Source organism: Myripristis murdjan, chromosome 10, assembly GCF_902150065.1.
Source record: "Myripristis murdjan chromosome 10, fMyrMur1.1, whole genome shotgun sequence".
NCBI lineage: Eukaryota > Metazoa > Chordata > Actinopteri > Holocentriformes > Holocentridae > Myripristis > Myripristis murdjan.
In genome coordinates, this window is record NC_043989.1 from 21331536 (window position 1) to 21345166 (window position 13631).

At 46.1% G+C, this 13631-nt stretch overlaps 1 protein-coding gene across 2 annotated transcripts in view; it reads left to right on the plus strand.

Annotated features, from left to right (window-relative positions):
- The first annotated feature begins 531 nt into the window (after positions 1-531).
- Positions 532-13631, plus strand: part of frmpd1b (FERM and PDZ domain containing 1b) — a 27305-nt gene continuing 14205 nt past the window's right edge. For both annotated transcript variants that reach the window (XM_030061715.1, XM_030061716.1), the window contains exons 1-4: positions 532-740; positions 6594-6744; positions 9796-9906; positions 12956-13128. In XM_030061715.1, the coding sequence (XP_029917575.1) occupies positions 9800-9906; positions 12956-13128 (280 nt within the window). In that variant the 5' untranslated portion in view covers positions 532-740; positions 6594-6744; positions 9796-9799. The remainder of the gene's footprint in view (positions 741-6593; positions 6745-9795; positions 9907-12955; positions 13129-13631) is intronic.

Here is a 13631-nt window from a genome sequence, read left to right on the forward strand (position 1 = left end):
TTGTTTATCCACTTAATATATTTACGACTGCCTGCATGGTGACTGTGATCATTCGGCAGCCTGTATTGATACGGTCAGTGTCTGTCTGGAAGAGAGGGATGACTCATCCGACTCACTCACTCCCTCGTCACTGTCTGAGGAAAAAAAAAAAAAAAACTATAAATCACATCATATACAGCCTACTGACATAGCCAAGGAAGCTGTCTATTATATTACACACTAACTAACTAACGCAAAAACATAATCATGGAATAATAATAATAATCACAATAATAATAGTGATGATGATGATGATGGTGGTGGTGGTGCTGGTGACGACGATAAAATCATCCTCTTCAATATCTTCGCTGGAACTAAGCTGACCTTGTGGAGGAGGGCGGGGGATCCTCAGGGCAGACAGCAAAAGAAAAGGAGCACTCAGTGAGGAGAGAGAGAGAGAGAGAGAGAGAGAGAGAGAGAGAGAGAGAGAGAGAGAGAGAGAGAGGGAGGGGTGTGTTATTTCTGAGCTCAGGGCCGGGGATTAAGCGGAGAGCAGTCCCAGTACGATGACAGCATCCAGCCTATAGCCAAACCCCCCGCACATCCTCCGCTCCGGGAGAACGTCGGTGACATTTTTTTTTTTTTTAATTTGGGGAAAAAGGCACATTATTTATTATTTTTTAACCTCAAATTCCTCACACCACTGGTTTATCGGGATACCTCCCCCAGCGTCCCCGTCCGTCTCCTCCGCAGACCACGAGGTGAGTGTTTCCCCGTGTTATTGTCTGATGAAGGAGCGCCCGGCTCGCCTGCACCTTGCGCTTATTCCAACCATTAGGACCGATTTTAATCACATCCAAATGAATCATGTGAATGCTGATGGTTTGCACGGCGCCTGCAGGCTACACCCGCGTCCCTATTTGGGGGAGGCAGTGCAGAGATTTAAATCGGATTAAGATTATATGGGAAGCAACAAAAGACTGACCTTTTTTTTTCTCTCTTTGTTTAGCCGACTGGTTTAACTGGCGTGGCGATTAAAGTTAAGAGTCGCTTCTGTGTGATGGGAGGTATCGATTATGTATTAAGAGCGTTTATTAAGCATTTATGGGCTGTATCTGCTATAGATTTGGAGCTGTTTGTCCTCCGGGCACCCAGCATCATTGCACCCGGCTGAATGCCATTCATCTATTCAGGCTTACATAGTCACACACACACACATAATGCACTGATGATGGGGATAGGTGCATGCTGTATGCGCAGGTACCGCGGTGCAGCCTCCGAAACATCATGTGTGTGGGTTGTAAAAACACGCAGATTATGAATGGGCGTCGGCGATGTGCGTACCTTGGGATGTGGGTACCTTTTTTTTCCTCGTTTCTTTCTTTTCCTCTTTGCTCGGATCCTTGTGGGCAGCGGCTACGCGACGCGCAGCCTCTTCCCTGCACTCCTCCGTGCCGTGCCAGGCATGACAAGCGCAACACAACTAGACCGGAACAATGCGTTTTGCTGTTCTGGGGCCTTCATTTAATGCATGACATGATTTAATATGACCGCTGATTATGGTTCCATTTAGACGTGTATGTGTGTGTGTGTGTGTTTGTGTGTGTCACCACAGCCTTTGCAGAAATGTGAATGGAGTGGATAGAAAATGTCCCCTTGGTTAATCATTGAACACTTTTTTTTTTTTTTTTTTTTTTGAAACAGCATCATATAGGCACAGTGCATGGCCCCCAGCTGGATACACACACACACACACACACACACACATGCACACACACACAAGGAATGCTATTTGGTCCTGTGATGTGTTTGCGTATGTATGTGTGTGAAATAAGGATGTGCTGTATTTCAAGCTTTTAGGCTTGTGTGTGTGTGTGTGTGTGTGTGTGTGTGTGTGTGTGTGTGTGTGTGTGTGTGTGCGTGCGTGCAGTCATGCCTGAGCTCTGCCAGCGCTGCAGGCATGGTGCGGTGACTCAGGGATGTATGGTAGCACATGTGATGGGAGTTGTTGCTCCGAGGTCACTTAGCCAGAGGAGACACACGATGGGCAGAACTCGCACATCGGGAAAGACTTGCTGCCTGCCTGTCTGCCTGTCTGCCTGCCTGCCTGTCTGTCTGCATTCGCCTCAGTCTGTCCCTCCTGACTGCTCCTGTGTCCCACTTACTGCACCCTGCCACCCATCCTCTCTCCCTCTCTAATTCTTCGCCGCTCATCTCCAAGGCAGACTGTGTCGCTGGGCTGGTGTCTGACGCTCCAGCCCGTTGCCTCGACCAACTGATCACTAGATTGATCAGTAATTGACGCACTTAAGTAATCAGAACCACAATCACGCTGCAGCAAGCCACACTTAGGCTGTAGGAGACTGTTGACCAATCAATATCAGTAAAAGAATTAGTTAGTTTATGGTTCAGTGGGTCATATCAGTGCATGATGATGGGAGTGGGTGTGTTTTTGGTTGTAACTCGGATGGTTGGAAGGAGTGAGGAGAAATACTGGAACGGATTGGGAATACATCTGTATCCTCTTCTCAACCCGTAACATTTCTCTCCTGCAGAGGGAAAAGCAGACGTGACCTCATTGATTTGACAGCTCGGCGGTGATGGCACACTTGACTGGCAGTGGCGCCATAATGTAGGCCACACTCTGTTTATGTATAGCCTGACACGCAGAGACGGAGAAGTAAAGCTATCAAAGAGTTACAAAAAAAAAAAGGTCTCAAGCCCAAGTAAACATCGTCTATGTGCAGCCTCTCCTTCTTCTGTTCTTCTATGTGGTGTGAAATATTAAAGCCCCAGTTATATGTAAGTACGATGCCAGAGCCCAGAGGCCTGTTGTAGCTGCTGGCATACCGGCTACCCTAATATTGCTTTCACTTAGAGATAAGACCTCTATTATGCAGTATTTTAAGATCACTGACTTGAAGGAAATTGGCTGGGACAGCCACAGAAGAAACGAGGCAGCCAGCTTCCCAGAATCCCGACATCTATCATCCGCTAACATCCAAAGGCTTCCTTCAGACAGGAGACATCAAGAGAATCCCCATTCTCTCTCTCTCTCTGTCTCTTTCTCTCTTTCTGTCTTTCTCCTTCTGGATCAGAACCATCGATACAGATCAGTAACATAACGCAGCACACTATTAATCTTCAAAAGACCCATTATTTAATGGTGCACCGGGGAACTCAAGCCTCTCCAGGTCGCTGATGAAAGGGGAAATGAAATGAGCGGTGCATGGCGAGTTCAGTCTTCATAACGCTAATGGAATGAGCTGACAGGCTGAATGAAGAACAGGACGGGAGATTTGATTATGTCTGGAAGATAGGTAACAGCAAAAAAAAAAAAGAGCCAACAAAACAAAAAAAAAAGTCAACAATAGCAGTCAGATGTGGAGTTTATAGACAAACAAGTCAGCATATTGCAGTTTTACAGTTGTTGATTGTAACACTGCCATTGGAGCAGATTTATTTGGTGGGTTTTCATCTATAAATTCATTCCTGTGCCCCTCTCACTGACTCAGACTGGATCTTTAGAGAATTTAATATTTGCAGTTGCACTCCTGGTGAGTTCTCAAGCCACTCGGCTGCCTCGCAAAACTTAAGCTCACCTCAAGTCATCCAAATATTCCCGTCCGTGTATTTTTGCCAAGTCTCGCTGTTGGACCGAGTGCGCGCTGAGGTCTGTGTCCAACTTGGCTAACAGCAGCTGCGAGTCTCATGGAACTGTTGAATTTCTGAACCAACCCCTGCTGCTGCCCCTGCACCTCATGCAGTGCAGCTGTATCCGGTGTGCGGCCTTCAGCTGGCAGGGGTGGATGGGATAGGGTGGGGAGGGGGGAGGTAACAGGGGTACATTTGGGAACAACATGTCAATAGCAGCCAACTGGCCCTTTTCAAATCCGAGCTGTTGTTCAGTCAGTGGCCTACAGTGTGGTGATCAGGTTACCGATCATATGTTGCACACCACTCCCTTATCACATTAGGGGTTATGGCTGTCGTGCGCGTGCATGTGGTGTCGCGTGCTTGAGTGTTCTGTAATTGCGTTAGCGGAGAGTTCAGGTCCAGTCTTCTCCGGGCAGCGCAGACAGCTGAACGACACGAATTCATCAGGCTTGTGACGTAGAGCCTCAGCCTGCCAGTCAGACTGTCGCCCCCATTAGTATTCATTGTGTTATTTAGTGGGAAAGCGGCCTGATGGATGAGCTCTGTGTCTGGGCATTTTTATAAGACTCGTGTCCCAGAACGACTGTCCCGTCCCTGTTTGTTTGTGCCTGCGTGCAGAAAGTCCAGTCCGGCTCGGTCCGGTCTGCTCTGTCCCGGGCCCGGCAGCGCTAATTGGATTTTAAAACAGTTTTCTGCCCAGCTGGCTACGCGGGGAGAGCGAGCATTGCCAATTCAACGCCACCCCTCGACCCCTGATTACAGAGAGCGAGTGGGGAGCATTTCTATGAACTGGATGTGTGCTCATAACAGCAGGCAGGGTTGAGCAAGATTGTGTTCGCAGAGATAGAGAGGCAGTGTGTGGGAAAGTGTGGCAATTGCGTTTGGAAATCAAACAGTTCCTTGGTTTATAGGACGGGACTGAGAGAGAGAGAGAGAGGGAGAGGGAGCGAGTGGGATGGGATCGTCCCTGGAAACAATACCCAGAGATATGGAAATAGAAACAGATAGAGAAATTAGGACACCACTCATTACCTAACAACGTTTTCTGAAGTGAAGAGAAAAGAGGTAGATAGGGAGAGAAACTTGAGAGACATGGAGAGAGAGAGAGAGAGAGAATGAGTGAAAGGCCAGACAGGCTGCAAGGCTTGCTGATGAGTTGTGTTTGCAGCTTGAGGACTTAAAGACACGACACTGGAAGACAGCACTCACGAATTACTATTGATTCAGAACCAGATTAGGAGCAGACTCATCACCAGCATGCGGGAAGGCTTTGCCGTCTTGGATCGGGCTCAAATCAAACGCTGCCGCGTCATTAGGAGGGCGAGCAATCTCTTTAATTGAGGCACGACTCTGCCCGTCCCGTGCCATCCCTGCCGTCTATTCACACTCATCAGGGAAGAATGACAAAATCTAAACCAAAAAGCACGGTGAATGGTAACTGCTGAACACAGGCCTTTCCTTTTTTTTTTAAAAAAATGTATTTATTTAATGACTGACCATACATCAATGTCCGCAGCCTGGCTATGTTTGCTCTCGGTTGGTGGAGAAATGCTGCATCGATCAGCTCTTTTTGTTTTCCCTCCTGGCGAACAAACTCCCTCACACCGTGCCGTCGATACTTTTTGTTCTCTCCTTCCCTTCTGCTACAGCTCTATTCTCTCGTTCCTTTTTTTGCCGCTGCCCTCTTCACCCTCTTTAAAATTCTCTCCCTTTCCTCCCCTCAGTGCTCCCCCTCCAATATCCTGTCCTTTTCTCTTTTACCCTTATTCCCTGTCCCTTCCCCCCTTTTCTCGGCCCCTCAGACAACCCCCCCCTCCACCGCTTTCCCTTCTCCTCCCCCTCACCCCTGCAACTCCTATACGTCTTTTTTCCCCCTGTGTCTCTTATTCTGCTTTTCCTCTTGTTGCCTGCGTTGGCAAAGTGGCAGAAGGAGGTGGTCGGAGGCCCAGCTAGCTGCATTAGCCCCATGCATTATTCATGTGCCCTGCAGTCTGTGCGGGTCTAGGTCTTCTGCTGGCTTTTCACTGGGACACATGGGCCTCGTGAAAGAGCTCTGTGTGTGGGACACAGGGCCTGCTGGAAGAGCTGCACAGATGGGACTATCAATTCCCCGAGATTTCTGCTCCCTCTCCCAGAAATAAAGCCTGGAGAGAGAGAGAGAGAGGTTGCCTCACAGATCAACATTCAAGTGTAAAATGAGGTGGTTTCCTTAGACAAGATCAAGAATGTTTATACAGTGTCTCTCCTAATCCAACAGCCCAGGCTCCTCGCACAAAGCGCTCTCCTCAGTCTGTTCCTCTCCCAGACCAGAGGCTGGCTTAGGTTTCAGACGTATCTACCCTGATGCTCAAATGAAAGAATCGTCCTCTTTTATCATTGGCCAAGATCGCTGTCTGCCTGGCACCATTTTTCGCTCATGCCACATCAAGATTCACAGGCTGTCCTCTTTGCTTTTAGAGCGTGCCCGGTAAGAACTGTTAACAGAGCTGGGTGGTATGAAATTTTAATTTAGACTAGCAGACAGAGATGGAGCGTCTTCACATCACTCATGTGCATTTGAGGCTGCGGAGAAGTGGGGGGGAGAGAGAGAGAGAGAAAGAGAGAGAGAGAGAGAGGGAGAGAGAGAGTGCCTTGGGACCGGAGGAGGGGCCTCTTGGAAAAACCACAACCACATAGCTGGTTTGGACTCGCATCTGCTCTGCCTGACATACTTACATACTTACATGTTCAATCTGAAAATATCAACAACTGGAATACGACTCTGTGACTTCTACAAAGCAAGGCAGACACAGGACGGCTGGTAACAAAGTGTCAGACCAGCGAGGAAGCAGCAGTTCAGTAAACTGATAATTGGGCGGTGCGCTTCTTATTCTAAATTTAAACTCGGGGGTGTGAATGTACATCACGGTTATGGATTTTGACAGATCTCCCTGATGGAATTGCTCTGCTCTGCGCAGGTGGCCGTACCAGATTGGGATTGGTCCTGATGAGCACGAGGACTCCCCTCCACCTCTTTTCAGCCAATCGTGGAGGGGCTGCGGGGCTGATGTCTCAGAGGGCGAGAGGGTATTTGTGTTCCGGGGTCCTGAAGAGACAAGCTACATCACGGTGAGTCCCGGCCACATGCTCCAGCCAAAATGTGGAGCACTATTAATACGAGAACCCTCTGTAAGTGTGTGAGGTTGATGTGAACACATAAAATATCATCTTTGACTTATATCAAACAGGATATCCAACTTACTGTTTTTTTTTAGATGCCTTATAGTTGTCATCACACCTGCTTCTATTGCATTTCTATTGTTAATGCTGTAGTGTTGTTGAAAATGTGGGTTATTTTTAAAGATTGAGGGTAATAAAACCCTTTCTTCAAGTGTTTTAGACGCCGGTGTATTCAAAATAAAGGTCACCGGCTTCTGCCCAGAAAGACAGTCATTGGATATCACTATCTGACCCTACAAGGACAGAGAGAGAGAGAGGAAGAGAGAGAGGGACAGGGAGAGCTTAAGCTGACTCAGCACTGATTGCAGCATATACAACTCAGCCACAAACATGCCTGTAGACATGAGAAAACCCTGTTAGCATCCTAAACCTGTTTCAAGATCCATACAAAAAGCCGATTGGCTCGCCAGCTCCTGTTTCCCTCGCTGATCGAGGGGGGGGGGGGGCGGGGCGTCAATAGTAACTGTGTGCGATAAGCGGCCGGTTCCCCCCCTGAGCGCGGCTGTCAGTTACCTAGCCTCGCTCATCCTCCCTCATCCACGTCAATCTGCCTCAATCCGGATCAGCGGGAGGTGCTGAAGTGACACCCTGGCCAGTCTGGGCCCTTGCAGAAAGAGGGCCTCTAATCCTCTTACAGGACAGTCCCACAGTGTGCTGGCCTTACTGCTAGTGAGGGAGGTCAGTCATCGCTGGCCAATCACCTCAGCAGAGATGAGCGTGGAGGTTTACCCTTAACTACCGCTAGAATCCCATTTGTCGTCGAAATCCTGCTGTTTGAGCTGCAGATCACAGTGGGAATCACTTCACAATTATACAATCATGTGTGCTCGTATAGGCGTGTTTGCAGATTCCTCATCTAAGACCATGTGTGACCTTTGCCATGCTGAGGCATAATCTTTATTGCTCAGATAGGTGCCATAAAATGTACATGTAACAGAGTAAAGCAGCGGGCGTAGTGGACACTGGACTTCACTCTCGCAATCTAACAAGAAAAAAGAAGTAACCAAAAATTAGCAAGAAACGAGTAGAAAGTTAGAAAAAAAAAATTGTAAAATAAATAAATAAACACCAACATTACCGTTAAAAAAGCCAGAAAAAATGTTAAAAGTTAAAAAAATGAAAAGAGAGAAAAAAAATGCAAAAAATGTCTTTAAAAAAATGAAAAAGAAAGGAAATTGTTCAGAAGGTGCCCATGCACACTCTCCTAGGTTTCAAAGGGTTAATATCAACACAAGAAAAGTGACACAAACCTGTTGATTCAATGTTATGTAAAAGTGTCTTCTCCATATGTAACCAGTAAAGACTATTGTCAACTTTCAGTGTGTATAGCGAGTGTGTGCACAGAATGTAGCAAACAGCCTCGGGCTGCTGCGACATGAACAGAGCCACAGATACCAGATAAGGCTGAGACACAGACAGAGAGCATGAACACAGTCAGCTGCTCAGGGTTTGGGCGCACACATTATTGCCACAATCCTGTAAAAATGTCTTGTCTTATACCTGTAGTCGTTCCCTCTAGCATTCTTTTCTGACTGAAGTGTGTCTAATGTTGCCTCATAACTCAGAACCTGAAGTACAAGACGGTAATTATCCCATAATGACTTTACCATTCTTGTTTTTCGGACAAAGGCCCGTGTTTCAGAAAGGTCCAGGATAAGTATGGTAGATTGCCAGAGGGGGGAAAAAAACTGTTGTGCTTCCTTGAAGATCTTCACAAAATATTCTATCTTGGCTTCCAGAAGTTTCCCCCATATTTCAGGGAGCTGATCAAACTAAGCTGCCGGCGGCCGGCGTGAGAGGCCAAAGTATCGATCACTTGGTTTCAGGGGCACATTCATCATCGTTAGCCATATTGATCAGGTCTGGGTTGCTACTGTGCCCAAAGTTTCCCTCCCTCTCTCTCTCTCCCTCGTGGGGTCACACAGTCTAATACAATTTGAACAGCGGATGTTGTGTATCAAACGCAAGGCGCTGTTAATACAGTAGCTGAATATATTTTAATTATCCGAGGGGGGAAAAAAGCACCCGGAGCGCTTTATTCGCCTGAAGAAGACTTACAAGTAACTGATGCATTCACTTTGGAGGATGTTGAGTCATCTGGAGCAATAAATGCACCTCAAATCTTCAAAGCCACATTCAAATATAATTCAACAGCACAACCTCAACGCCTCGCACACACTTGACCCCATGCCTCTTATACCATATGAACACAATAACACAGTGCCCCTAATGACCTTCCCTGTGTTTGAATGGATTACCTCCTATAGATTATATTTAGCACAGGAGGATAAAGTCTGTCAAGGATTTATCAGGGAATATAGAGGGGCCAATGCCAGCCTATTGATTGGCTGACAGAGAGGAAACAGTATCGAGGGGACTTGCTGGCCTTGAGTTGTGGTTGCAGCTCATTGCTGACCAGCCTTACTTCCCTGTGGTTTGATTAAACACCCTCATCCATCCTTTTTTCCCCCCACCACACCCACATTTAAAGGGCGGGCTAAGCAGAAAGTGCATTTGTGTTCTGTGTAAAGGCAGAGTTTGTTGTGTGTTGTGCCCCCGGATCACCTTGTAGTGATGAATCACATCGTGTAGTTGAATGTATGTGATGCGCTGCTATTCATGCTGACTACCCCCCTGCTTGTCTCTCTCACTCTCCTATTCACATATCTGATTATTCATCGTATTCAGGGCAAGCTGCACGCTCTGCATATAAAAACGGTGCAGACAAGATGCAAATTTAGCTGTAGCACTATCTTCTAGCACTGAATACACGGTCCAAGAAGGCAGACCTAAGCTGTGTCTCTTGTATTTTTTTTTTTTTTTGTTTTTTTTGGTTTCCCCAGATCCTTTCATCTCCTCTCCGCTGTTCTCATTATCTCGGTCTTTTGTTTCTGTGGGACTGTGCTTATACCTCATATCCTTTCCTCTGTCTCTCTGCAGTTAAATGGAGGAGAAGGAGCGATGTAGGAGCAGGTCTCCGGCTCGGAGGGCCAGCCGGGTGCAGCAAGTGGTGGGAACCATAATAAGGCGCACCCGAGAATCGCTCAGCAGGTATTATGCGGGGCTTGGGGCCCAACAATGCCCTTAAAAGTTAATAAAATCCCTGGAAAATAAGGTGACAATAGCCTGTTTTGCATTACACCCCGGTCACAGTCAGTAAATTTTCACACATGAATGTGACTACTGACCCTGTGGGCTACCGTAGGTGATTCATGAGAGCATATGACTAGGAGATTTTTTTCCCCCAGTGCAATGTGGTTCAGAAAAATAAAGCAGGTTTAGATCAGAAAATAACTGAGCAGGCAGCCTGGAGCTGCTGAAAATGTTGGTGCCGTGCCTCCAGCAGTAGAAGAAAATGCCAACGCCACACAAACCACTACGTCAAAAAACAAGCAATATCATAAAAAAGTCAACAGTCAAGCAGGGAAGATGGGCTGACTGGGGACAAAGAAGAGCTAAAAGCAGCATTATGCTGTTGTGTAAGGCCTGACACAGGTTTCCAGCGATGAGAAAGCAGTTAAAATGAATCATAATAGTGGCACCGATTGAGTATGTACTCGCCAAGATGCAGCTCAAATGTATTTTTGCGCTGTTGAGTAAAACTGCCCCGAAAAGACCAAAAGAATCCTAAAAATGAGATGAGGAGGGCAGAAAAAGTTCATTTCCTGCCCTCATATGAAAACACACACACACACAGACACACACATACACACTTCCAAACACATAATTGAGAGTGTATTCAAAAACACACTTTCCCTCTCACACACAAACACACCCCACACCGAACCACAAGTATGCTTTCAAGAGCCCTTCGTTCACTCGTTGTCCGCCAAGTGGTTTCTCACTCTCAAACAAACAAAGCGGTGCAGAGGAAGCGCGGCGAGCTCCCTGTCAGGCGGGCTTGGGAAACATCTCACCATGTCATAACCAGCTGACCAGGGGAGCGGGCCGCAGGGAGGGGAGCCTCACTGTTAAAGCCTATTGTACCTCAACACAACATGTACACATACCGTCCGGTCCCACCGCATATTTTTGGCCGTGACATATTGAGCTAATAAATCAGCCAATTTGTATGGATGCCATCGCGGCTCGCTGCTTCCTGAAGTGATCAACTGCCTTATTCTCCACGGAGAATACCCTGGTGTTATGCTACTTGCAGCGCTAGTTAATGTACAATAACCGAGCCAACAGCGAACAAAGCTGATAGTATACTGCAAAAACAGGGCTGTCGTGATGCCAGAGTGTTGGCGGTTGAAAATCCAGGCTCCTCAATACCTGATTCACCACCACGGCAAAAACACAAAATGCCACTCACCACTCAATATACACAGCATGTTGGGCAAAATAAACCCTTTCCAACTTTCCCACACTGAGACAACATGTTCGATACCATTTTCACCTCTGCACATCCAGTGGTTGGCTTCCTATGGGTAGCATTTTGTGTTAGCTTAGCATAAAGACTTGAAATCTATGGGAGTCATTAGCCTAGCTCTGTCAAAGTGGAAAAAATAAACCTTACAGCAACTCCAAAGCTGTATTATTTACACAGTGCATCATGTGTATTTAAAATACACGTCCACATGGTATGAGATGAACAGATAAACAAATGAATGAATGAAAGTTTGTAGACCGAATCACACTGGTCTAGAAGCTGTAATAAAGAGCATGAGAAGTGGGCGTGGCTGTGTGTGTCAACCAACTTTGCTTTTGCTTTGGAGAAACAGCAAAAAAATGTGAAATGTTAATATGTTCTTCTTTAGGCCGGGACAAACCTTGTGTCAAATTTTTGTAGTGTTACACTAATCTATTGGGATGTTATGTTACCGTTTGACCGAAGAGGCTGAAAAGTTAATTATGGGGCCTCCAACCGAGTGAATGTGTGATCCGGTTCAGAAGTTATGATCCTTTTTGTGATATGATATGCCCACTGCCACACACACCTCTGCCCATGGGGTGGAAAAGTTGGGCACTTCTTCCTCCCGAAATGTCCTGCTGTAACAATAAACACAGCAGTGTGATGCACTCTCATTTTGATTTATAGGGATGCACGCATGACTGCAACTTGGGGATTTTAACCCTCCTGTTATGTTCAAATTTACTAACAGCTTTTATGTTTTGAGTCAGTTTAACCCCAGCAGTTTAAACCTTCACAAAATTATTATAATTAAATTTGTTACCAAAGTTTATGTGTCAGGTACTTTATGTTTCTTTGTTGACAACCCAAATAGCCCTTTAAATAAAACATAACCCACTTATACACCAACCCCACTTATACATCTAGTATTCCTATTATGCAACTATGGAAAAATATGCAAATCACCATAAAATCTCACTGATTGACCTAAAATTGGAAAGAAACATTAATTTTTGGTGTTTTAATGGGTTCATAATATTTCTAAGTACAGATTTTTTTTTAAATTTTATTTATAACCGATGCATACAAAGTGTGTACAGGACATTGAAAACATATCATCATGTGACTTTCATGTTTACCTGGTAGTACCCATTACATTAGGAGAAGTCATTAAATATGAAGCAAAAAAAAAAAAAAAGATGTTAATCATTTATTTAGAGACGTTAAACATTGACTGGGGTCAAATTGACCCCAAACATAATAGGAGGGTTAAACATACAGGCCAAGGCTACGTTAAAATAAGAACACTGACCTAGTATTGGTATCATCTTCAAAATTTTAGAACTGATTGATCAATTCTTGTGACATCCTTATTGTATATTTACATAGAAGTCCTGGTTACGCAACAGTGTGATTTCTTATACGAGACCAGAGTCCATGAAAAGTAGAAGGTAGAGAAACTTGTCAAATGAATTAGCATATGAGCAGATGATAATGGCTCTGTGAAAATTCACAGGTAATGTGTGAGGATTCAGCAAAAGTCAAAACTTCACAGCGATCCCACTTTCGCTTCCTCCCACTAATGAGCCGCTGAATAAAGAGCAGACGTGTTTTTAGAACAAGATGACGCTCCTCACACCGTGATGCAGTACACACACACACACACACACACACACACACGTCGAGAGAGTGAGTGTGCCGTTCGGGTACAAGCAGTCACCCCTGTGTTTCGTGTCACTTCCTCAGGGAGCGGTTGCTAGGCGATGGGAGGTCACAGCGCTCCAACAGTCTGTCCAATCAGAACTTCCAGGTGAAGCTGACGGTGCAGATCACCAGGGACCCGGTTCTGGACAGCAGCGGGGGACATGGCTTCACCCTCAGCGCCACCACACCCCTGCTGGTCAGGGACGTCGCCACAGGTACACTGACCTGTAATAGATAGATCGATAGAGAGATAGATAGAGAGATAGACAGATAGATAGATAGATAGATAAATAGAGACAGTGTGGTGTGTTTGTCTATGTGGATGAGTGCACATTGCTTTCCTCCTCCCCCTCCAAATGGCCACCTGCTTCATGCAACAGTGCACTGCCTACAGCAAGGCAGATTTACACTCTCTCTCTCTCTCTCTCTCTCTCTCTCTCTCTCTCCCTCTCTCTTTTACACACACACACACACACATACATTGACTCTCTCTTGGCATTCCGACTGCGAGGCATGGTGCCAGAGAAGCCACAGAAACAACAGAGCCACCTGCTCATCCTTTTTCGATTCAATCACTTCTCATTTAGACAAGTTTGATATGCTGGAGACACTTGTGGGGGGAGAGAGAGGGAGGGAGAGAGAGAGAGGGAGAGAGAGATGGAGAGAGAGAGATGCTGAGCCATGATTTTTCGTGCTCTCTTGTAGAATCAGCTGATAA